Source organism: Acanthisitta chloris, unplaced genomic scaffold, assembly GCF_000695815.1.
Source record: "Acanthisitta chloris isolate BGI_N310 unplaced genomic scaffold, ASM69581v1 scaffold2134, whole genome shotgun sequence".
In the NCBI taxonomy this organism is placed as follows: Eukaryota; Metazoa; Chordata; class Aves; order Passeriformes; family Acanthisittidae; genus Acanthisitta; species Acanthisitta chloris.
Genome location: NW_008668531.1, coordinates 8,598 through 35,517, shown reverse-complemented (window position 1 = coordinate 35,517; position 26,920 = coordinate 8,598). Strand labels below are relative to the sequence as shown.

Sequence of the window (26,920 nt, the reverse complement as noted above, 5' to 3'; positions counted from 1 at the left end):
GAGCAAATTTTGCAATCTGTGTTGTTATTCCCTCATAAGGATAGTGATGCACATTTAAAATATTACCTTGGGGCAGTTAGGTCTTGTTAATAATGGGAAACACCTTATTTCATGTGGACATCAAATTTCTACGTATCAAATACATTAAAAAAAAAGTCAAAGAAGTCAGGGGAAGAGAAATCTCTACTCCAAAGTGTTATAGTGATATTAAAATAATTAGAAAAATTATTTAGACTGTGACTCAGAATTCAAAGTCACTGAGGCGTTTTGAAAATTTAGTTTCAATTTTCTTTTTCTGGCATGGTTTCAGGCTGATTCTTGGTAGTCTTTTCCCTCCTTCCACATTCACTATGCAGAACTAAAGGAGTTGCACTATAGATTTCTGTGGAGCAAAAGAGTCTTCCTGAAGCATGGGGAAATTTCTCCAAGTCAATGTTGTGGTATAATGTGTCTTTATCCCTTCATTATTTAATGACGAAATGTTTCTGTTCTGTTTGATCTAGAAATAATGACAACAACACTTTGTTTTGCAGATTAATGGTTGATAAAGTGTAGCTTCACTGATAAGTACTCAGTTGTGTCAATATGTTTCAGGACACCTTTTTATTTAGTTGGTCTGTATTAGCAGGATAGAATGGGATGATAATGCTTGACATTGTTGTGGACCCCGTTGCAGTCTACACCTTCCTTGAGGTGGAGGTGCTGATTTCCCCCTGGTAACCAGCAACAGGACATGAGGAAATAGAACGAAGTTGCGTCAGGGGAATTCAGATAGACATCAGGGGAAGGTTCTTCACTGAGAGGGTGGTCGATCAGTGGAAGAGGCTCCCCAGGGAAATGGTCACGCCACCAAACCTATCAGAGGTCAAGGTGCATCTGGAAAATGCTCTTAGTCATTTAGTTTCAGGTAGTCCTGCCAGGAGCTGGAAGTTAGACTCAATGATCCTTATGTATCCCTGCCAGCTGGAGATACTCTATGATTCATTTTATTACTTAAAACATGCAATGCTGTCTTTAACAGGAGCAACCAATGGAATTTTATTAATCAGCTCTTACCTTGCTGGCAAAAGCAGAACCCAGTTAAAGTTAATGACAAGTGTTTCAAATCCACAACTGTTATTTTCCCTGTGTAAGTAATACTACATGTCTTAGCACTCTCATTTGACTCTTAGAATTTATTTAAGATAGGGTGATTAGTTACTCTTTGACAAATACCAGCAAAACATATTGTCACCTAGGAAAAGACAGGAGGATTTCAGTTCCCTGAAACAGGCATCCAAAAATCCTCTGCTTGTTGTCTGGCTAATTATAGGAAAAACTAAGTCTTGCTAAGTACGTCCCAGTGAGCCGATAGATGCCTTTTGTTGCAGTTTTGTGTGTTAAGCCACAATTTAATCAAGTTACTAGAGAGCATGGAACTTGTTTTTAGGGTCCTGATATAAGTGCTCTGAATTTGCTCTGGGCTATCTTACACTGTGCTCTGATGTATTGTAGCAATACTGTGAGTTTTCAAAGTAATGCTTAGTTCACTAATCACTTTCAAGAATAGGTGTGATAGTCTTTATCTTCAAAAATCAGAAATTTCAAATATAATCCAAAGTTTCTGTTAACAGAATATTATATGATGGTTTAGTATGATTGTTTTACAAAAAAAAATTTTTTCTGTTTTTTTTGTTCCCTCATCCCCCTCACTCAAGACAATTGATTTAGAGGGATTCAAGCTGTTTATGAAGACATTTCTGGAGGCAGAGTTGCCAGATGATTTCATTGAGCATCTTTTTACATCATTTAGCAACAAAATCTCTCACTGCAGCCCACTGATAAAAAACAAACCGCAGCACCTTTCTGGAGGTAAGTAGTAAAATCACAGTAATATAAGAGCTAATGCTTCCCTCACCCTGCTGTTTTACTTCTAATAGCTACAAATATATGAAATTCTAAACTATATGTGGGGTTTTTTTTTGTTCTGATATTTGTGAAATTAGAGAAGCTAATGCAATCATAAGAAATATTGTGAAAAGAAATGGAAATTAAATGATTTTGTCTTTTTAATTCGCAATAATGATGCAGCTGAGACACCAAGTGGACAGTCTTTGTCATGTTAATGCTAATCAGATTGCTATGGTTACATGATCTTACTGTCTACTGTATAAACATAAAACATATAGAAGCCTTCAGAGCTTCATGCAGGAGGCTCCTGCTGGTGGTTTACCATTTCTGTGCCCAGTTACTGCTGCTTCTCTTAATGGTATAGGTAGATTCTGCTGTTAGTAACCCTACATAATTAGAAGCTACTGATAATTTAAATGTTCTGTAAGTGTTAGCAGTATGTTACTAAAAGTGATTTTGAGTTCGGAGGACACAGCATTCAAAATAGTATTAAAAACTGTCAACTTTCAAAATTTTATAAAGCTTCAGAAGAAAATTTGCAGAAGAAATTTAAGGTTATCTTCCTAACTTGAAATACTCAGTTTATTACTTCAGTAATTTTGGAACTCTATCAGAATCCAGTAGTTAGAAGCAGAAGCTAGACTAAATTATTGAAACAGTCTCAAGTGCTTAGAGCAAGGTATCAAATGGATTTTGGTACCAAGGTACCAACGGTACCTAATTGCTTAACGTCTTTATATGAACATTAGGAGTCTTCTAACTACATCTCATCCAGAAATTGTGAATTTGGTACAAGTGCTGCTAGCTGAAATTGATCTTTTCCTGCAGATACCAAGCACTAGCTTTCCATAGATGTCTCAGTATACAATACTAATTATAGCCTTTCAGATATCGAGTCTGACTTTTTCCTTTTTAGTGCATGCCATTCTCAACTATGTTAAATAGATGGATTTGACTTATTTATGTAAGTTTACAGTACCTGTAACTTGCGATTATTATATTTATATTTCCTGGCAAAAAAAACACCACCAACCAACCAGAAACCATATTACATTATCATCTTCTATTATATTAGAATGGTCATTAATTGTATTTAGACTTAATGGGAAAAACTTTTTTTTTTTGTGCCAGCAAAGCTTGCTCACCACATCGAGGGTATGATTCTTCATACATTTTTTCGAAAATTTGAATTGAATTCTTCAGATATCCCTTTTTTTATCATTTCTAGTCAGAACTGCCACAGACACGTCTCCTTCCACAAATACAGTAAACAGTACATTTCCAAATTCTTGGGCTTTTCTTGTTAGTTACCTAGATTAGTTCCATGTGCAGAGCAGCAGGCTTAGTAGACAATTATTTAATCAGTTGTGTTAAGTATTAAAAAACTTCTGTTGCTACAGCCTGATAATGACTTACAGGTTTAGGCAAGTCATTTAGACCAGTAATTTAGTCCCCTGCCCTTAAAGATGCTTTGGAACAGGACCCCTAAGAGCATGTCTAAATGTATTCTTTATTGTATGCTGCAGTGCATATTTTGGATGTCAGAAAATTTCAGCATTGCAATTTTTTCAACTATGAATATAGATTCTGTTGCCTATAAAGCCTCAGCAACACAATTTCATTTCGACTTTAATTATTTTTTATTGAAGTTTTCATCATGTTCTCATCCATGAGTGTCATCAGCAATAAACGTACACTGTACCAGCCACCAAAATTTGTAGTCTTCTACAATTTTTGCCTGGTAACTCTGATAGCAGCTGCCATTTCATGGTGCATGTTTATTTATTGATTATGCTGTGTTTTCACATATGTTGTCTGATCATTCTTATTTTTTTAAAAATCATCATTTACCATTCTGGTTTTGTATTTCAATGGTTTGACATTTCATAAGTAGAAATGATAATAACTGGTTTTAGTTCATTGTCAGATTTACGGCTAAATTCTGCCCAGTGTATGCCATACTCAGCTTTCTTCACTTCCACTGTAATTCTCTCTGATACATTATATTCTAATGTGTGGTAAAATAATAATGATTATAATTATTATAGCATCATTATTATGGTTGTTATTATTATAGTTGTTCTTTAAACTATATGCTAAGTTTCTTACTTTAACACTGCCTTCTAACATTTTTTTTCTCCTTCAGTAACATTTCCCAGTTTATAGCTAGTTTTCATGTTTTTCAGTTACTAAGGACTTTAGAAATCATATAATGTGATACTGACCTAGGAATCTTCCATATGTATTTAGTGGTATACCAGAAAGATTGTTTGATAAATTGCTATATCCAAAGCTTATTCAGAGAGGCAGTTCAGTTCACCTCATGCAAGAGTTGTTTGTGCTGGAAAATGTACTGTTTATATTGCTATTCGGTTACATGAGATTTAAACTAAATGTTACATCTTGATAAACTGTAACATTTAAAGGGAAAATCTGTGCGTTGGTACATTTTAATATGGAAATGGAAATTGTGGAAACCTTTGGTTTAGGATATCCAGTCATTTTTAAATGTTACTAATAGTGAAAAAAACATGACTATACTGGAAAATAAAATTGTCAAAAACACTTGACATTCTTCTGGAAAATGGAAAGCTATACGAGAGCTAGAGAAGGTGACAAGGAAAGTAGCAGGGTTCATCAATTTATCTGGTATGTGTTCATTTTTCACTTACTGTTTCTGGTCCACTCATGACAGTTTATAAATTGTGTTTTCAGTTAAGGTGTCTGAAGAGAGATGGAAACAGATGCCAGGTAAGCAGCAGCACTGCAAGTCATCTGTACGTGAGCACATTGCAGTCAACCTCTCCCACCTTTGATTAAGAAGTAATAATTTAACTTGCACCTTGCAGCTGATGATAAGTTAAAAGATACCTTAAAAATTGTATTTATTGTCATTTGGATTTTGGCACTACATATTTTTGAGATGAGTTAGCCCAAGTTTTATAATACTTTTTAATCTGTGAATAAGATTCACCTAAGACTGGAATGTGAACTATTTGTGTAAGTTGTGTGATTAAAGCTAACATCTTAATTGAATAAGATTTTATAATGTCTTCATTTTAGTGACACTTAACTGTCATGCAAGCTCATTAAATAGCACATTGCCTTATTAAATATTTTTACTAATTTAAATATTTACTTTCAGTGTTTATTATTTGTCTGAAGCCATGAACATGAACTTGATTCACAGATACATTTTCTGCATGTCAATTTGCTCTTGTTTACAAAATTTTGGTTTTTATAGCATGTGTACCTTGTGACATGTAGACCTACCTTTTCACATGTGGACCTTTAAAGATGTTTACATATTGCAATGAAGTTTTTCAAGATCAAAATAGGATGAAAAAACTCCACCAAAATTCTCTTTCCATTTGCTGCAATAATTAACTTGTCCAAGACATATGGATGAAAGAAATTATGTATGCAGGTTACGTGTGCAATGGTGAATCTGTTCTGAATTACTTATAGAAAATATTTAGGAACAGTATATCCTTTTGTAAAGTTTCATCTTTAACATCGCTAAAGTCAGTGAGAAATGTAACAAACTTGTGAAGAAAATTTTATTAGTGCTTTTCCTTTGTTCTGCTATCCTTCCAATTTTTTCCCCTTTTGGTCCTGCAGATGCCAGTTTCATCATGGGGATTAGTCATACCAATGTTCTCCTGAAATAAAAAGTTTGGCAGTTTTTAAAATTGTGTTCCAAGTGGTACACCAGAACTGGTATCGATCACAATGTCTGAGCAATTATTACAGCTACTATTTAAATTCTATATTTATGTTCTCAGTAGTCTGTGACTGAGGCTTCCGTGTTTTAGATATGTACTGCTCTGACACACATCTGGCTGTGGTTTTGGGATAACTATGTGCATGGGTATTAGCAGAGGGGTTTTTGGCACTAAAACATATTCAATTACTGTAGTTGGTGTCAATCTATAAGTTAGATGAAACTTCTACAAGCACAAGGAAGTGCATGCAGGGTTGACCAGGGATTGTTTAAATACTTAAACTAACTTGTAAATAACAAAATAATAAAAATATTCACTGATTTTTTTTTTTTTTTTGTAGTCAAACGAAATCAGATTAACACATAAAAATATTCACTGATTTTTTTTTTTGGTAGTCAAACGAAATCAGATCAACATAAATGAGAGAAAGTTTATGCCATTCCCATAATTGTTTGAGGATTTCCTTTTTTAGCTTATTCATGTAATATTTTAAAAACTTACTATCATTTTAATTCTACCTTTGCTGGATAAACTATGAACACAAATTGTTTAAAACTTTACATTTATATTTAAATTCAGAAGTAATCTCAGATTCACATAAAAGAAAGATGCATATATGAGAGTTATGTTTTTATTTTCTGCTTATATCGTATGTTAAGACTAACAAAAGCTATGGGTTATTTCCAGGTCTGAGACTTAACAAAGGTACCTCTACATCCAGACCTCCTACTCCTGCCAACTTACAGTTACCAGAAATGATCCAGCTGAAAGATATTGTTTGCTATTTGTCACTGCTAGAACGAGGAAGACCTGAAGACAAGCTAGAATGTATGTTCTTTGTTAATTCTATATATTTATTTCAGTGAGTCATCAAAAATTCTGAATTTAAGAACCAATTCCAAGCAGCGGCATTACAAAAATACAGCTCTAGGTGACTATTATTGCAAAAATTATGTTTTATTTTTGTTAATAGTATTAATTTAATGAGATTTTTACTAAATTCCTGAGTAAGGATCATGCATTCTGCAGTTAAAATAATCCTTTCTATACTGTCACCTCTTGATAGTATCAGATCTGAGAAAACCAAATGAAATATACTTAGAGATGTATAGACATGGTGAATAATCTGTACTAAACAAGCAATTCAAACAAAGAGTAGTCATTAATATACACTGTGGGCTCTGTAATATTAGTGAATACTGAAAACCCAAGAATGATCCAAGTCTGTATCGCTGTTGGGAATGAGTGTTTGACATACGAAGTTAGAAACTGATTTTTCTTGTATTTTAATTAGGGGCTTGATTCATTGAAGTGCAACACCTCTACCTATTAAAAAAATAATAGAGAATTTGATCTGTGAATCAGAAGAAAAAAGAAGGAAACTTGTTTCTCTATTGTGGAATTTTACAAGCCAGTTTTTCATATGGATAAACAGTCAGTCTAATCATATAGTCCTTATTGATATCAAAAAATAAGGCTGGTGAAGGGACTCAAGCACAAGTGCTATGAGGAGAAGCTGTGGGAGCTGGGGTTGTTTAGCCTGGAGGAGGCTCAGGGGAGACCTTATCACCCTCTACAACTCCCTGAAAGGAAGTTGTAGTCAGGTGGGGGTTGGTCGCTTTTCCCAGGCAACTAGCAGTAGGACAAGAGGGCACAGACCCAAGCTCTGCCAGGGTGGATATTAGGAAGAGATTTTTTACAGAGGGAGTAGTCAGGCATTGGAATGGGCTGCCCAGGGAGGTGGTGGATTCTCCGTCCCTGGAGGTTTTCAAGATGAGACTGGATGTGGCACTTAGTGCCATGGTCTAGTAATGATGGTAGGGTTGGACTCTCTGATCTTTGAGGTCTCTTCCAACCCCGATGATTCTATGACTCTATGAAATATATTTTGATATACATAGCTGGTATGTCTATAAAAATCTGTGGGATCAGGCTCTAACATGGAAATATTCAATATGATAAGACACTCAAACAGTAGACTGCTTCTACCAGAAGAAGAAATTCATTTCAAGGTTACATGACCACATGGTGTTGGAGTATCCTGATGTTTTGTTACCTGTAGTTCATTTACAATGGCAACTTTTGTACTGTAAGATCACTGATAACTTTGCCTCAGCAAAGATTCTAAGGACCCATCCCCCCAATTTGGTAATACCAGTTTGGCATCATATGATTAGAATATGAGAATGTATGCATGAATGTGCATTCAGAACAGAATATCCTGTGATTGACATTAACTTACAGTGTCATAACCATTTTATGGTAGTAAGTTATGCAAGCCTTATCAGAGCTCTGAAAAGCTCGACGCACAAACATGTTGATGCATGATATGGAGATCAGTTGCCTGCCTTGGTGTCAGGAATTGGTAGAGACAGAGGAACTGGTGATAATTTTAGTGTGGGGGATTTTCCATGAACTTCCTGCAATAGGAACTGCATAGGCAAAATAATATGTTCTATATAATTTAGGAGTGAGAGAGCATGATCTAATAGGTGTACAGTACTCACATGTTTTTGTATATTCAAGGCCATTTGCATCTACTGCATGTAATTATGGACATGGTTATTTTGTAGGTTTATTTTCTGCTTTGTCATATCGACTTGAAATATACCACATATTGTCACTTTTTAGTATCTGAATTTTGACTTATACTGTACCATTAGTATGCAGACTTTCCTATTTATCTTAGTTGATTCTCCTTATAAATTAATGGTCTAATTTAACTGTTTGTAAATTTTGTAACAGTAGGTCCTGTGGCTGTGAGATAAATTATAAATTTGAAGCAGTGAAGTGAAAAAAGAGAGAGGTGGCTTATTCTGGAGTTGCCAACATAAATATTAATACTAATCTGGAATCATGAGTTTTTATTTTTTTTTCTGTTGACAAAAACTTGGAAAAAAGGAATCAAACACATCATGATGTTTGGAAACTTGATTCAGAACAGGCAGAACATGAAAGTGGTGCTTCCATATAAAATTTGATACAAGCTAGAGGATAAAATACACTAAGACAAAATAATGTTTAGGTTTTGGATTTATATAATCTATGGATTTTCATGTATTTACAAATATGCCAGCAGATAAATGCATTTTCTAACCTATTAGCAGCATATTTCTGGAGTTCTTAAGCAGTGTAAAACTCACCTGTTTGCTGTGCTCAGCATATCTATTATTCATAATCTCTGTATGGCCTGAATATAAAGAAAATCCCAATCATTCCTCACAGAGATACACTGGAAGAATAGAAGTTATCATTTTAAGGTCATATTGCTATCTAGTAATAGAAATTGAGTGGCCACTCTGTGCAGTCAGGTAAGGGGATGGGAAAATAATTATAAAAGATTGACTTGGGCTCTGTAGTTTGCATCAGAACTTCTGTTCAGTTGTTTTTATCATTTTGTTGTTGGGTTGTTTTTTTTCTCTCATAGGGTGTGTAAATCAGCAAGAACATGAATATTTAGCAGTGTATGAATAGAAATGAAATTTCATGCCACACCAGTAGCATAGTTTTTTCAGACTCTAACCAAGGGCACAGATTGAGACTTTTCACTACCCAATACATATGTCATTGGAAAGACTTTGTTTGCCACAAAGGTGAAACAGTTATAATTATACTAATGTCTGGTTTTAAATGACTGATTAGAACCACAGATTCTCAAGGGAAAAAATAAAGTTTTACGCCCTACTGCTCTGGTGTGTATAAAGATCATGGAGATGCTAAAACTTGCTTTCATGATAACTGTAAAACATTCTTTCAACCAGTGCATTAGAATCAGAGCGGAGGAGGAAGGAGAGCCAAGTGTTTTTAACCTTATCATGGAGTGATTCAGTGATTCATCCCTATGGAAACTGAATGCTTAATGGTACCTTTGCCAGCTAATATTAGCTGTCAAGCTCTGAGGAGCATTGGTAGAAGGCGTGCTACCAGGGACAGTACCAATCTCTGGTGGCTTTTTGCATTAAATGTTGTTTTACACCGAAACATTTCTGCTGTGTAACTCCAGGCAAAGAAAGATGTTTTTCTAGATTTTCTTATCCTGTGACTAATGAATAATGGACCTTTGTGGCTTGAAACAATATACTGCAGTAAATATCATCAATCTCATGTTACAGGTCTTAAGAGCAGTGCAATGTAGTGGCAAAAATTGCTGAAGTGGTAGAGGTTTAGTACGTAACTTTTTTCCCCCGAGTTAGACGAACAACTTTTTCCCAAGATGGAGGATATCAGGGAAGCAAGCCAATCCATATAACAGTTAAATATGTTTTGCTGTAAGTCCAAAAATAAGCAAATTCTTTCTGAACTTTACTTTGTAATTGCTAAGAATTTCCTCACTTGTCATTATATTGTTCCCTAAAAACTGCAATCAGCTTTGCTTGCAGAATTTATTGGACTGTAACAGCATTTACTGTGGATCCAATGTGGTGGGACTCCTCCCTGTTGAGTAGGTCATATGTTACTTTTCTTAAGATATCTGATAAGGCAGTTCATTACCAGATTACTTGGGCTTTGCTATCAGTGAAGCCATTACTATTACATTTGCTATCAGTGAAGGTCCTGGAACCACCTGTACATGGGTTGTCTTCTTCATACTTAGAAAAGTAGTTCTAGGGGTAAAAACCATGTCTAATGCTCTTATAGGGTGTGGTGGATGTTTAGATTTCAGAGCTCTGACAAACCGTCCCAGAGAGTAGGGACAAAGAGTGAGGTATTCGTAAGTATCAGGTTTTCATCTTTAGTCTTTTAACAGTATTCCTACCAAAGCTTGAGGGCTGGTTTCTGCTCTGTAATCTGATGCAGTATATGATCAGCTGAGTAAACTGCTTTAAAATCTCTTGGCTGTGGTGGACACACCTGTTCTTGTGGCTGGAATCAAGTAATGATGTGATCTTGAAAGTTTGGGTTTTTTCTGAGTATCGTCAAAATGCAGCTTCTTGTCTGGGTGGCTCCCCAAAATGTTGGTAATACATTTTAAAATTGCTGAAGCAAGTATGGTCCTGGGAGAAGTCATGCTGACAGTTTGTGAGGAATGTTTATTGTTGGATTTGGGCAATTAGATACTTAAAATATTATTCGTCTGTTTCGTTTAGTTGGTCAGAAAATAATTTCTAAAACAATATCACTATTGAATAGTGATAGCTGAAACCAAGTGAGTAGCGTGGCAGTGTAATTTAAGCAGGCATATCAACATTTGCCTGACCAATCGCATGTAATCCTATGTTTGGTGAGATGACAGAGAAGGCCCTTTTGGTGGTACTTACTATGAATACAGATCATCTCCAGAAGGAACCAAAATGAAGTTCACAGACCAAATTAGATGTTGGAGTGATTATGTGGAAAAGGTGCAATTGTACTGTCTGGCTAATATGTTTTTTTGAAGGCACTGTTGCAGGGTAGTTGCTGAGTGAACCTCTCACATAATATGACTTGTTTGGTGGGTCTGCAGGTAGTGTGAGCATACATATTTGTCCTTTCTTTGAAACTCAGGTTTAGTTGTTGTTTGTTTTGATTTGCAGTTGATTTTTTCAACAAAAAATGTATTTATTATGTTTTCTAACAGACTTTCCGTCTCTCTTTGTTTTCTTTTCAGTTATGTTTCGCTTGTATGATACAGATGGGAATGGATACTTGGATAGTTCGGTAATGTTATTTATGTATTTTAATGCACTGTATGAGTATGTCATAATGACATACCTATATAAACTACATTAATCCAAATCAAGTTTATATTTATCCTTTATTATTACAAGCCATATACACTATAGTCAATAAAAAGTCATCCATTTGAAAAGTAACTCTTGAGTTTTCTTTTCCATTAAGCTGCTACCTCTACAACTATATAAATTTTCAATTGCTGACAGTGCTGTCATGGAGTCCTATTCTGTAGTCTTCTGGTTTTGAATCATAATACGGTAGGGGACACATTAATATGATTCCAAAATTTTTAGTATGCTGCTGGGAGATGTGTATGAAAGCACCATTTGTAAATATTTCATTAAAAAGGGAAAGTGTGAGAGTCACATACTGGATTTATGTGGAGAGATGTCAGAACTTCCATGTTGTTATTAAGAGCAGAGGGATAATATTAAAGGCAAAGTTTTGAGGAGTTGCCCAACCAAGTGTTTGAAGAAAAATCAGAGATGTAGCAATAATTTACCAAAAAAAGTAACTATTTTTTCCTGTTAGCTAACAGAAAGAAGTGTTCTGTTGGCAGCTTTCTTTTTTATTTTTTATTTGGCATTTTTGCCCCCTTCTTGTTTTCTATCTCCTGGAAGGAAGACAGCATAGAGTGGATTGGCAAAGAAGATTTCCACAAGTGACAAGGAAGTAGGGAAGCTAAATTATATAGGGATACTGTGACATCCCACTCTCAAGGTGAAGGGAACACCCGAGGTTCAAAGATGCTCCTGGTCAAAAGGAATGTCAAAAGTCAGAGGGTCTGCAAAAGCTCACAAAGTTTTACTCGTAGATTACATACTTGGCATGGTAATTGGTTATGTTAGTCTGTGACCTACTGCATAAGCACATGGCAGTGGGTTTTGGATAAAGGGGTAAGATGAAAAGGAAGAGAGAAGAGAAGAGTTCACTAGTCCTGGTTCCAGCATTGGCCCAGCCAATGGGATGTCCAGGATTGATGGGGGTACCTTTTATTTTTTATAAATATAGATTTTTCCTGACCTGAAGATAGGTTTATTGCTTTCTATGGAAATTAGTTACCATGTGCAGTCCATTCTTTCAGACCTCTCTGGAAACGGATCAGAGGGCTTTGGATGGTCTTGATCCCCCTCTACCGTCCATGTCCACTTCTCAGCCTCATTTCTGTGCTTGCTCTGTACTGCATTGTGCTTATCTCCAGGAATCTAGAACAAAGATGTTTGTCCTGGAAAAGTGCTGCCCTTCTTATGCATGGCCCCCTTCTCCAGCCACATCTTGTTCTGTCCCACCTTGTGTTTTTACCAGTAAGCCTTTGTTATTACCAACAATTCTTGTCCATTATTGCCAAGGATCCTTGGTTGGCTCCACAGCCATCTGGCTATCAGTGTTTGAGATATACACATTAGGCCATTATCTTTTGGAAATCTGCAGGTATAAAATAAATATGGTATCATAGTTTTAGGCAGTACAAAATATGAGTTGGATAACTAGATACACATGAAAAATCAGAATGATTCTGGATAAGTATTTGAGCATGTTTACAAAGCAAAATTGTATATATGAGTATAGAAGTGCACCAGTGATATGTGATCAAGGGAAATTACAACACTCTAATGGTAAGGAAATATTTCTGTATTAATTTATACCATACACTTTATGCCTTATTTCCATTAGAAAGTGGTGAATGATGCAATTCTTGTAAAAACAATTGTTAGAATGCTGGAATTTAAAGATCCTTACATCATTATATGACAGCATGGACATCAGATTGTGAAAACAGTGCTTAAAAGATAACTAGAAGACTATGTCTTCTTTCATTTACTTTGGTTGTGAGTCTGTATTTCACCTCCCTGAATGCTTTGTGGTCCCTTCCTGATGTTTTCCTCATGAAGCAGATTCACCTGAGTGGACAGCTTCTGGTGTAAAGGACATTCCATTAGGAACATCAATGAAACAGTGTCACTGAATGCAATAGGGTTGAATTATAAGTTCATTGCAGTAGAATTTTTCTTTATAATCTTGCATTAAATATATTTTTTCATTCATCTGTAGGAGCTAGAAAATATCATTGCTCAAATGATGCATGTTGCAGAATACCTTGAATGGGATGTTACTGAACTGAGTCCAGTAAGTATCCATTTAATCACAATTTTTTAATGTTGCAAGAGACAGCATTTCATAATTTTGTGATATTTCATGTCAACATGTGATTCTATATGTTTGTAAGATAGAAATAAGAATAGTCAGTGTTCCACTATGGCACTGTCAATTGGCACTTTTTTGCTGAGTAAATCTGATCTGTAAAACATTCTTGCTACAATTTAAGGACTTTTTTTTCAATGCATGTAGTAATTAACTTTTGTAACATAACTAGTTTGTCTCTGAAATTTTTTAAAAAGTAACTGCAAGTAGGTACCCTTGATTTGGGACTTTTAGGTGATAGTAAAATGTTAATTTTCTGAACTTGCTGTACTCATTTTACTACAGCTCCCATACATGTAATACTTTCTGCATGTGAATCATAGAATTGGAGATCTGCACATATTCTAACAAGAAGTTGCCATATTAGAATACAATAAGAATAATAAATTAGAATTTATGAGATTTTTTTCATTTAACTCTAGATTCTTCATGAAATGATGGAGGAAATTGACTATGATCATGATGGCACTGTTTCTCTAGAAGAGTGGATCCAAGGGGGAATGACAACAATCCCACTCTTGGTGCTTCTTGGGTTAGAGAATGTAAGTATTAAATAATAGTGTCAAGTTTCTGCTTGCATTTTAGCTGTGTCCCTCAGATTAGTTTCTCTACGGCTTGTATAAAGAATATCTTTGCTTTACTTTTCTTTATTATGTCTGAATGGCATGCAAGGAACAAAAGTATATTCAAAGTTAGAGTTACATTAGTGTGTTTGAAGCACCACCAAATGAGCTAGCTCTGGAGCTGGGAGCTGTAAAGAGCTGATTAATCTGTCCTGCTAACAGCATGCTGTTAATTCCTAGCTTCAGTATTATCTGTTAAGAATGTTTTACTGCCCATAACAGCTGGATTGGAGCAGTATCTGAGCTTTTCAGCATGGTGCTGTGTTGTGTGGCCTAACCGTATTGAGTCACAGAACAATCTAGGTTGGAAAGAATGTCTGGAGATCATCTGATCCAGTCTCTTACTAAAGACAGAGCCACAGTTATCCAGGACCATGTCAAGCCTGAATAATTTCAATGAGGTGGATTCCACCAGTCCTGTGGGCAAACGGAGCAGTATCTGAGCTTTTCAGCATGGTGCTGTGTTGTGTGGCCTAACCGTATTGAGTCACAGAACAATCTAGGTTGGAAAGAATGTCTGGAGATCATCTGATCCAGTCTCTTACTAAAGACAGAGCCACAGTTATCCAGGACCATGTCAAGCCTGAATAATTTCAATGAGGTGGATTCCACCAGTCCTGTGGGCAAACTCTCATTAATTGTTTTAGCTTTTGTTCTTACATGCAGATGGAATTTCTTCTGCAACAATTACTGCCTATTGGCTCTTGTCCTGTCATGATACATCCCTGTGAAGATAGTCTCTGTAACTACCTTAAAAAACTATACTAAATAGCAATATCAAAGGGTAACACACCAAAGGATAGAGTGTTATGAAAGATGAATTCATGTTCTCTGTATTTACAGCTTCACATTAAAGACAATACAGATTTAATATGATCAATCTGTTCCAGTTCAATGCAGCTGTTTTAACACTGGCATGTTGCCGGTGCCACCTGCTGTCCTCTATCTGAGCTAATTTTGAACTCATGTATCAAATGCTTTTCTGTTTCAAATGCTTTTCTGTTATTTGAGAGAAAACATTTTTATTTTATTTTTTGTTAAGTAGTTTTTGGATATTGAGGTGAAATAATAAATAATATTTGCATATACTACTGTGGCTTGAACTAAATCTAGGCTGCTGTAGTTGCTCTTTGGTATTTTATTTGTACAAAGAACAGTCAGACTGAGACTTTCTGTAAGAAATGTGTAACAAACCAGTGAGTTTAACTGCAGATCTACAAGTCCTGCAAAATCTTATTAATCAAATTGCCAGGAAACTATCTGAAGTAAACTTTCAGTGTGCTTGGATCACTGTAAGTAGTAACTAATTGGCTAATTCCATATGTGAGACTGAGTGACAAAAATGTTAACTTCCCTGTCATCAAACAACAGATCTTTGACAGGCTGAATTTCATTATTTCCACAGAATTGCCCTAAACAAAGGACAGCAAACGCTCTCAAGCAATCAGTACAGCAGATAACTGGTAGTAATTTTCAGTGCAGATTTGTCTTTTCTGACAGGTAGTATAGATGTTCTGGGTGTATTTTTCAATGTCTACATTTCATTCTTTCTAAATTTGAAACTTCTTAAATTATGGCATAAATTAATTCAGATCCTTCTGTAGAGGTTTATTTCCATATTAAAGCAAAAGTTATTAGAAAGAAGCAATGTTATCAGAAATTCTATTCTTTTGAGTATTTTTGCTAGGTATTAGATATTTATCTTTCTGTGTGTAGCTTTACTATGGAAATGATAAATATATGTAAATAGTGATCAAAATTCTGTAGCCTGCTATCAACCTGGGTCAGTGTCTCTGTCATCAAGAGTATTCCCAGTACTTTATGTGTTTGTAACAGACATTAATGTGAAGTTGTGCAAAAATATTATAGTGGCATGCAAAATATCTTTTGGATCAGGAAGCATAGTTTATTATTTAATGTGTTTTTAATATTCTACTTTACTGTGAATGTAGTCCATTACCTAAATATGAGCTGATTTGCTAGTCATTTACTAACGATTCACTAGAATATGATGATGCCCTTTAAAAGGGCTCTCATTTTTCTTTTTCTGTATTAAATGGTCTCATTTCTGGGACTATTAGCATAATATGTAGAAAAAAGCAGTATCTTTAAATTTTCCATCAAACCAGCAGAAAGCTACTTTTTGGTTTTGTACCCAGTTCTAAATGTTCAGATCAAAATGTATTTTAGGACATTGAAGAGTGAAATCAATACAGTTAAAACTCTAATTCCTGTCCATCATTATTTTTGTAAACTTATTGCAAGATTGTGATGGTTTTACAGCATCTAATGTGTTACCCAAGCTCTTCATTCCAGTGCATCATTCCCATTAGTGGAATACTGTTATTTTATTATACATGCTGTTGTTAGATTTTGCAAACCTAGCTTTCCAGGACTCTGCTCTTTGACTGTATTTCTCCCTCCTTTTAGTTATGACAATGAAAAGTAAAACAAGAGTCTTTTTGACTCATTAATCAAGTAATAAAGTGGTGTTATATGAAAGTTTTCCTCAAGCTGATTAGTATGTGAAAAGGGGAATAACCTAGTGGCTTATCCTGCTTAGACATGCCCTGGTAGTCTTCACATGTTGAAAAAAAACAATAACCAAAAAAACAAAATCAAGCTGATTAGTATGTGAAAAGGGGAATAACCTAGTGGCTTATCCTGCTTAGACATGCCCTGATAGTCTTCACATGTTGAAAAAAACAATAACCAAAAAACCAAAACAACCAAACAATTCTGTCACCTTCTTTTACCTTTAGCCACTTATGCTTTGATTCTATGCTGAATTCAGCAACGCCAAAATTTTAAATCCAATAAATAAATTTCAGACTTGTCTAGTATGATTGTGACAAAGAATTGTCACTGTAGTTTATTTAAATAAATTATGACACCAGTCAAATGTTTAATTTGTTTTGGGCTGGGGTCCATTAACACTGTAATATTCCTAACTCTTGTATATAGCTTGTACAAATGATACAAGATTCTCAGCTGTTGCAATTTGTTATGCTAATATTAGAGCAGCTATTATAATTTATTTCAGCTGCAGATTTGTCATAGTGCCTTCAGAATTCAGCCACACTGTTTGTACTTAGTTTCCTGTAATAGCTGTATAAAAAGGTCAGATAACACGTGAAAGTTCTATATTACATTTAAAGCCTTTCAAACAGGTTTTATTACATATTATATTAGATGATTTATTGTAAAAATTTAAAAAGCAACATTTAAGTGAAATATGGAAATATATATATAAAAAAGAAAATAAACAAGTTACTCTTTATGAACTGTGTGGGTTGAGATAGCCTAATCACTCACAGGTTTGTGATCTTTGCCTTCAGACCTCATCAGTAATCCCCTTCTGAAAGTGATGAGAGCATTGGGTTGTTACAACAAGTATTAGTCAGCCACCAGTTACTAAGTCAGAAGAAGTAACAAGGAAATCTGCCTGATTTTAGTTCTGCTCTTTCTCTGCTTCCCCCACTCCCCCCACGTCTTCCCTAGATTTGCACGAAATTTCTAGTGCCCTTTCATATTTATTTGAGATTACTAAACTAATTTAAATGTTGCTAGAGAAGTTTAGAGTCATGGAGATAGGGACAAAGAGCATAAATAAGTCTCATTTCCCTAGGAAATCGACTTAAATATCAAGTTTGTTTGATCTTGCAGGGTTTTATCCTCTATTTCCTGATAAGATTTGATTTTGGAGCTGCTGTGAAGGTAGAATTTAGAAATATAGAGTTCTATTTCTGGGAATGTTCCAGGCTAGAAACAATGTATTTGATTTTTGGTGCTTTTCAAGGCAATTGATGTACTAAACAAACAAATTGAGTACAAGACAAGGAATTGATTCATTTTCTATAGAGGTTCTGTGATACAGGCACTAATTTGTTTTGGAAGAACAGACCTTGGAATTGTATACATGTATAAATCATTTGTATTTGGATGACTACCTTTTTTCCAGTTAGCAGTGGTTGAATGTGTTCTGTACGGTACCCTTGTTGTTCAGGCCCATAATTCTTGCTGACCTTTTTATTTCATTCTGCATTAATTTAAGTAGCTTAACATTGTAAGTGAGGGTGGGGAGTTACCCCGTTGGCTGTCTTAGCATTGCTTAAAATTTACTTTGTAATCTGGGCACAAAAAGCCTCTAATGATGGGTTTTGTCTGCCATAAAGCATTGTGCTCTTCTCTTTGCAAGGAGCTGTTATTCCACCCTGTTTTGATAAAAGCACTAATTTCTCTTTTAAAATAATTCTGTGCCAGATATTTTGGTCTCACTTCTCCTGTAATGAATCATTAGTATCGCTCCTGTCAATGATTGTGCAAAAAGTAGGTATAAACTGCAAATTCATAAGTGCTAGTGTTGAAAGAAATTCTGGATTTTAGGAAGGTATTTTATTCCCTCTCCAGTGGCCACTAGGTGTCATGGTTGCACTGTACCTGGTACTGTACAGTTCCTGAAAAACTGCCCTAAGGTGAGAGAGAAATTGAACGACGGTAAATGCTTCATAAAGTCATCAATAATCTGAAACCAGGTTAATATGCCTTTCTTATAAGTCAGTCACTCATTGTAATTTTCAACCAAGTTCACCTTTTAAATCAAGGTAAATTTCAAAGGGACAAATGTTTATGTTGAATTATGACTATACTTCAATTAAATCATAAGGAAATACTCTTAAAATTTTATTTTGGATCCTCAAGCAGCAAATATTATGTGATTATGCTCAAAGAGTTAAAAAAGCAAATTTTAAAAACATTTTTGTTAAAATATGGGATAGAATACTTGAGTGTGAGTCCACTGGGAAATATTACTTCTTAATTTGTATTTTACATTACTGTTGCCTTACTTTTTGAGCTCTAAGTATGTTAAACTGGAACCAAAGTGGAGACTTGCAAACATTTTCAAGTCGCGTGTGGGACCTGTTGTACCGTGAGTAGTCCCTGTCAGTCTGAAATTTGAAATGGCTCTTTAAAACCTGGGCAGTTTTATAGACTTCTATTTCTTTTGTTCAGTGACGAAGGAGGGCGATCTGGCTTTTAAATTGTCCCCGGTGACATTTTTCTAAGTCCTGTCTGAAGTGAGTTTTCTAAAAGGTTGAAGTGCTGGTGCACCATATACTATTTCCATATGTACAGAGGGCAAACTCAAGTCCCTGCTAGATGCTGTAGCTCACCCACTGTGTTCCAGCTCCTTCCCAGCTGGAAACGATTCCCCCTAGGTGATAAGGGGAGCTGTTTTACCTGTATCGTTTCACGGCATTGCCAGCAGAGGGCGCAATGCTAATGCATTGTGAGAGTTCGGTAGCAGGAGCTGCTCAAAATGTGCTCATCACTTTTCTTGACAGTGCTGTCTACTTCTGTGCTGTGCTAGCTCCCACTTCCTTGCACGAAGTTTGCAAATGCTTTTTCTTACTACAGTCCCACTTTTCATTTTGTCTGTATGTTGGCAGAAGCCCAGGAAAGGTCAGAAGTAGCTTTAACCTGCTCTGTGCATAAGGTGTAAAATAAATGGTATTTCATGAAGGTATACAAATTTACCATTATTTACAATTTAATTTCTGCAGCATTCAAGTCTCTGCAGATGACAGGTGACTGCATATTTTGGGACAGTGAGGCATTGTGCTGTGGCTAACTATGAAGCTTTTTAAAAATTATTTAATTTTCTCTTTTGTGCTCCCTTTCCTATTTCTGGATGAATGTGTGGATGAAGGAAGTGTTTTGTTTTGCTTTCTCCAATGTCCACACACACAATATCTCAGAAATTAGAAGTGAGGAGCCTTCTCAAATAAGATGTCTCTTGAATGAGGTTATTCCCTCTCCAGCTGAACCCGAACAGACTTAAAACCCTCTCTTCCCAAAGCAAATTGAATGAAACAAAACCTGACATGAATTCTTTGCTGAGAGCCAACCAAATGCTGCATAATTTAATGGACATTCTTCTCACCTTTCCACTGACCAAACAATACCAAAGATCAGTCATAAAATTGTCTTGAACAAGTCATGTAAATGATTTTTAAATAAATGGAAACAAAATAACAGGCAGTGAAAGAATAACAGTGACTCGATAACATCCTTCTCACTTGGATGCTTGTTACTGACTCTTCTTATAGAAAAGACTGAGCATGCTGCTTTTTCAGCATGTAGCTGTTGTTGCAGGGCATGTTTGCTAGGATCAAAATTTATCGGTGATTTCATTGCCTTTTTTATGTCTCAGAATCTAGAATTTTGTACTTGAAACTTGAAGATCGCTTTGGCTACCTTTATTTACAAATACGCAAGAAGGTGAAATAATATTAAACCAGATTAGGAATGTGTAGCTAAATTCTGTGACAGCATAAATTTTTCCTCTAATTCTAAGTCTGGCTCTTTTATGGTTGACTTGCTTTTTAAGGTCAGGTCATTTTGGCAATCAACTCCGTGGTAGAGGGGTCAGGACTATAACTTAAGAGAAGCGTTGTTAACAAAACAAATGTTACTTTTGTCATTGTGTTAAAGTCAGTGTATGACATATGGAGGCCTGATTTGATGTGTATAATAAAGTGAGGAAGAGATTTTTACTGTACCTGCCCTGCTTTGAGATCTTCTTAATGCCTATTTGGTTTTAAACCCTTTCTCAGGATATGGAAGCAAAATGAGTTAATGTCAGTAAGTGCACTGATGTGTCAGAATTGTGGATTTTATTCATACTTAAAGACTTGCATTGAGGGGGCTTCGTTTCCTATTATGTCTTTTTTTTTTCTTGGCAGTGTTTTAAAAAGTTATGTGCATGCATAATCATATGCAGCACTTTATTGCTTATTTTTGGCAGTGCACAAGAGAAAAAATTTAATTTGCTCTTTTCCAAAAGTGCATTGTGTTTATGTAATGGATTTGCATCAGTTGCAGTCTGTAACACAGTTAAGTGTTTTAATTGGCAGAACACCCACATCAAGACTTGTTTGTTTTTCTGATAAGGAAAATGCCAGCTAAGTTAGTCCATATGTTCTGTTCAAATAAGAAGCAACATATTCACATGTAATGGTCATTCTTTAAAAATAAAATTAAAATGAAAAAGTAAAACTAATGTGGAAGAGGAGTAAGTTTATGCATAATTAGAAATTTCTGTTAATTTTCATAAATGGCAAGTATTTTGCTAAGGAAAGCTGGTCGACTCACATTTTTAGTGCTTGTGGTTTATAACTGTATCTGCTGATGACCTGAGTGATGTTAAAATCAAAGTGTACATCGTTCACTGTTTTTTCTTAGAAGGATTTACATGGTCTTTATTGTCTAGTGGATAATTGTCTACTTTCAGAAGACTTGTAACTCCATACTATATTGTAGTATAACAATGCTTCAAAAATGTGTGGAATATGGTAGTAAGATAGGAAGAAAAATAAAAGTTACAGACCTCCATTTAATGAAATACATCCTCTTCAGCTGCCAGTCATGAGGGAGCTTGACGGGCTTCTAGTGCTTCACAGCTGCAGGATCTATTTCTGCTTCTTCAGGGGAAATTGGAAAACTTCCACACACTTTGCCAGCCTGAGAATCCCACATTAGGCATCTGCTGTGCTTTTTCTGCAGAAAGGGGACCCTGACATTGCCCAGCTGTCAGAGATGGCATTTGAACTCCTGCTGATAAGACTGGGGGAGCTCCACTTAGTCTCTGATCCTGACATGTCAATAGAGAAAAAAATATTTCAACTGACTTCAGTTCCTTTTGTTTCTAGGTAACTTGTAGTGTTCTGGCTGAGACCTAGCTTTGAACTAAACATTCTTAATTTCTTAGGGTGCTGATTTTCCTTCAGGATTTCTTTTTAATTTTGCCCACAAGGACAAAGATAGATAAATACTGATTTTTAAGGACATAACTCATATGCTAATATAGGACAAAACTGATTTTTTATTAAAATTTATGCCTGCTGACTTACATTGACTGTCCTTATCAGTGAAAACCATCATATTACTGAAGATCTAGTCAAGAACATTTTTATATACATGATTGCGAGTAGTAGTAGTTTGATGTAAGAAGCCAGAAACTGGATAAGAACCAGCTGTTGATGCGGTTTCTGAGAAACAGAGCTTGATGTGATGTTTTTCAGCTATGTGACAATTTCTTTTTGGTAATGACATGACCAAGAAGATTATAGTGTTTCAGTACTATACAATGAAGAATCAAACTACTGTAGCCCATTTCCACATGACAGACATTAACTGCCTTTGTTCCATTGGATGTTATATTTGGTAAAAACTAAATAAATTTTTTTTAAAAATCAAGTGATATTATATTAGGTTAATCTAATTGTTTTAAACCCAAAACCTCTGATGATTGCAAAAAGGAAAAAGCTTGATGTCCAGACTTGCCAAGAAGCTAGGAATTTATAGAATTAATTTAATATCTGTACCAGGTGCACAGTGGTTTATCAACCTTCATATAGCAGTGAGGTCTCAGAATAATTCCATTAAGAAGGATGGTGAGAATCCTGCAACACAAAGTTTACTTTCATAAATATAAATGATTTGATAATATTTTAGTGGCATGCATAAGTTACACGGGGCCCCTAAATTGTACACTCTAAATTGATCAGCTGATCAATTTATTCATGCAAGGTTCAAGTATATTGCTACTGCTGACTGAAAAATGTGGACCTAAATTTAAGCAATCCCATCTTTGAAGAAGAGGTCCTGGGTGTAAATCTCACCTCTAAATACCTGGGGTTTGATTGTTGGCAGTATAGATTAACACAAATTAAAGCTGGCAATAGCTGTTGTAGTGTGGTTAGTTTTCCCACTTCACATATGCTCATATATGTTCCTAATTCTAAGAGTCATTAAGAATATCTGCGTAGTTTTAAAAAACCCTTTAGTTTATTTGTTTTGGGGAGTTCTATCTTCTAATCTGTAGCACCTTTGGTTTTTAGGAATAGTCTAGAACAAAGTTTGTTTTGAATACTAGTTGTAATCTCATATCAGCCTGGATACATTGATATCATTGGGTTGCAGTGGTGACAGCAGCCTAGTGTTTTCTTCCGAGTCGTTTTTGAAGCACATGGATACCCATGAGCTTCTGAAGAATTTTTTTATTATATCATTGCCTGTGTATTTAGAATGATTATGCTGTGATCTGGTGCAGAGTATTAAACGAAGTAACAGCTTGTCTTTTACGTTCTTGAGTCAATCTCCAATTTTTACTGGCACTTGCATACTTCATTGTTTTTATTTTATTAAGTGAGATCTGTTTCTTTTATGTCCTGTGCAGAATGTAAAAGATGATGGGCAGCATGTATGGAGATTGAAACACTTTAACAAGCCTGCCTACTGTAATCTTTGTTTGAACATGCTAATCGGAGTAGGCAAGCAAGGTCTCTGCTGTTCTTGTGAGTATAAGCATTTTGGTGTCCATTTGCATACATGTCTATTCCTAGAAATGTTGCTGCATAACAAAGAGCTAATAACTTCCCAGTACAAAACCATTGCCAGCACAGTAGTGTCTCCCCATTGCCTTCTATGCTTGAGCACTCAAGGTTGCCTTTTTAATTTTTCAGGATATTTGGCTTTCAAATGTGTTGTTTGAGGGAGTTTTCTGTTTTATAAGTTATCACTGATGTCCCTTTTGGAGTCTGCAGTCTTTTTTTTTTTATCAGTGGGTTTTTTTATTTTATATTAGCAAGTATCATAAGTTTCAACTTCACATTTTTCCTCCTTTGTTTTTGTTAGTGCTTATTCTTTAATAGGTATCAACTTGACAAACATCTAAGTCCTGTGTTTGTTGATTTAAATTTTGCACAGAATTTTTATTTTGTTAATAGTGAAGGTCAAAATGCCAGTTTCCCAGAAATCAAATTTCTGTACCAGTTCTAAAATTATATTTACTTGGTTTGTATTAACAAATCTCAATCCACATATTAACTTATTATAGATTTTAAGGCAAAAAACCACAGAAAAGCTACTGCATCTAATTTGACCTTCATTAGACTATTAGATGCAGTTACTACCTTTCAATTCCTTGAGTTGTATCTATGTACCTCCTAATAATCTGTTTGACCAGCTCATAACCTGTATCTTGAGAAACCAAGTCTTGCTGAAAGATACCTTGTCTCCATTTGAATGTTTCAAGAGATGGATGATCCATATCTTTCTTTCGTGGTGTGTTCCAGTGATTAATCATCTTTTTTTAAGACCTATTTTCTGATTTGAATATGTCTTGTAGATGGTTCCAGTGATTGGTTCATGTTATGCCCTGCTCCATTAGATTAATGAGATCTTTAGTACCCACAGTATTCTTCTCATGATGGTACCAAGTCGCCTTTCATTGTTCTCTTTGATAAATTATTCAGTTTTTTAGTGTAACTTACTTGCTCCATTTTTAGTATGAAAGATAGCACATCACAGCTGATCAGGACATTTCTGCCCCTGTAGTTCTATTGGTTTAATTTGGGATTAACCTGAATTGAGTGAGGGGTTTGGAACTGACCATTTCACTTTCCTCTATGTGCCTCAGATCTCCCTAAAACTTAATTCAGGTGTAAATCCTTGTAGCCATTTTCACATCATATAGTTTGATTCAGAATGCTATGAAATGAGAGAGATACATTAAAATTCAAACAAATAAAAATTGCATGACTTCAGATTAATAAATACTGATGACAGTAACTATATAATGCTTATTTGACTGTTAGATCTTGAAATGCTTCATTCTTTAATATTCTTTTATGTCAGACAGATGTTAACTTAATCCTTGTGAGGAAATGCAAGACCCATATATGTCTGAAAGAGAAAGTTGTACTGAGCAAATGTAGTTCACCTTCCTCAGAAGTTATCAGAAATGGGTAGACAAGTTATGTAAAGTAAAATTCCCTCCAAAGATCAGCCTTGCAAGAGCTGTAATTTTTTCTACTACAGTGAACTTCTTTTGAATATATTTGTTATTGTGCTTGGCATTTATTTGGAGAGAAAAATGGTCTCAGAGTATCTGAAGAACATCCACATGCTCCTTTCAGTTACTTCTTGCAAGAGGCATGAGTCTACTTACAAAACTATTTCACTATTTCCTTATCTTGCTAAGCTTTTTCTCCAATATATTTTCAAAGCATCACTATAGATTTCATTATTTGCATTTTAGATTGTGTGGGAGGAAAAAAAAAAAGGGGGGGAACCACAGGGGGCCTCACCATCCCTCCATGGTCCAATCAACAATGTTACTCCCTGCAGTTTGTCTGATTAATGGCTGCGCCTCCCACTGGGTTTGTGTAATAGGTGCAAGCAAGGTGTTTAGAAGTACTTTGTGCTTAATTGCTCTCGAGGTCAAAAGCGTGAGACATATACTGTGCAGGGAAAAATTCATTCTCAGTTTTTAATAGTTGACTCTATTGAATGCAAGCATTAGCTGTAGCATATTTCCTCATCTTGGCACAGTTGTATCACTGAAGTCAGGAGAGCTTTCCAACGTACCTTGACATTTGTATGTTTTCCAAATGCAGCTAGTGTGATCTTAACACACCTGGTCAACAATAGCATTACCTAAAACTGGTGGGGAGGGCTTAGGAAAAGAAATGGCTTCTCAGGAGTTGGTATTTGGAAAATAAGAGTTACATTTAAGGTTATTACAAGGAATGCATGAAAAAAAAAGCTGATTGAAAAGGAACTGATCATCCATTTAACATTTTTAAAACAGTGGAAGGAACAACATAAATTCATTGGCTTTTTTTTGGTGTGCTTGCTAGCTACTCTCATGCCTATAGTTTGTAAAATATAGAATTCTTCCTGCTAGCAAATGACATCAAACCATTTGACAGTCATCAATTTATCTTTAATATTTTTGTCATTTGGAAATTATTGTGAAGAAATCTAGTGAGCTCTGATTTAATTAAGCATTTCCTATTATGCAATGATAGTGCATTCTTGGATTTCTCACTTGCATAATATTTCCTGTTCTAATTGGCCTTTTGTATTCCATGGAAAAAGCAGTCTAGTTTGAGTTTTCATTGACTGATTGGATTGATTATTTACAGATGGCATGCTGGTAGCGTTATCTGTTTCATAGAAATGTAGTCAGAAACACCATTGTCTCAACATCTATTAATGTTGTTTCTTTTTTCAGTTTGCAAGTATACGGTCCATGAACGCTGTGTCGCAAGAGCTCCTGCATCTTGCATCAAAACATATGTGAAGTCTAAAAAGAACACTGATGTAAGTTTGGGCTAGCATTAACTTTGCCATGTACTTGTTAATTTAGTAACTATATATATTCACATTTTTCTTTTGCAGGTAATGCACCATTTCTGGGTAGAAGGAAATTGTCCAACAAAATGTGATAAGTGTCACAAAACTATAAAATGTTACCAAGGCTTGACTGGACTTCACTGTGTTTGGTGTCAGATCACAGTGAGTATACTACAGTAAAACCTTTAGCACAGGTTAGAGAGATAAAAATTGGAGACTGTCTTTCTTATAGTCTCATAATTCAAAAGGACTCATTCAATTTTGTCATCAGGAATGGCTTGTGTGTGTTTAAGAAATGGCATAGGTAGCATATTTTTAGGAGTCCCTAATTGTGACAAGCAAAAATGTTTTAAAGGTGTATTCTGCTTCAAGACAATATCCAAATGGAAATAATGTATGTCACTCTAAAGAACAGAATTCCCAATCTACATTACAGAAAGATTTCAAAAGAGTTTTCAGTACCAGGGAAAATCAAGGTCACTGTGACACTAGGGCAAAATCCTATTTTGTGGTGTACTGACAGGCAAATGAAATTGAGGACGTCTGGTAGGATACAGTGATTCCTAGTGTCTGGGAATAATAGCAGAGACAAGTTGATAATAGATTAATCTGTGCACCAAGTCT

General features: G+C 35.3%; 1 protein-coding gene across 1 annotated transcript in view; it reads left to right on the top strand.

Moving 5' to 3' along the window:
• LOC103800532 (diacylglycerol kinase beta-like) overlaps positions 1–26,920 on the top strand; it is a gene marked incomplete at its 3' end in the record, with an annotated part of 80,112 nt that overhangs the window by 49,560 nt on the left and 3,632 nt on the right. The window contains exons 4-12 of the mRNA XM_009072912.1: positions 1,698–1,851; positions 4,606–4,641; positions 6,303–6,443; positions 11,203–11,252; positions 13,320–13,394; positions 13,892–14,011; positions 23,334–23,451; positions 26,175–26,263; positions 26,342–26,458. Coding sequence (XP_009071160.1) covers positions 1,698–1,851; positions 4,606–4,641; positions 6,303–6,443; positions 11,203–11,252; positions 13,320–13,394; positions 13,892–14,011; positions 23,334–23,451; positions 26,175–26,263; positions 26,342–26,458 — 900 coding nt within the window. The remainder of the gene's footprint in view (positions 1–1,697; positions 1,852–4,605; positions 4,642–6,302; positions 6,444–11,202; positions 11,253–13,319; positions 13,395–13,891; positions 14,012–23,333; positions 23,452–26,174; positions 26,264–26,341; positions 26,459–26,920) is intronic.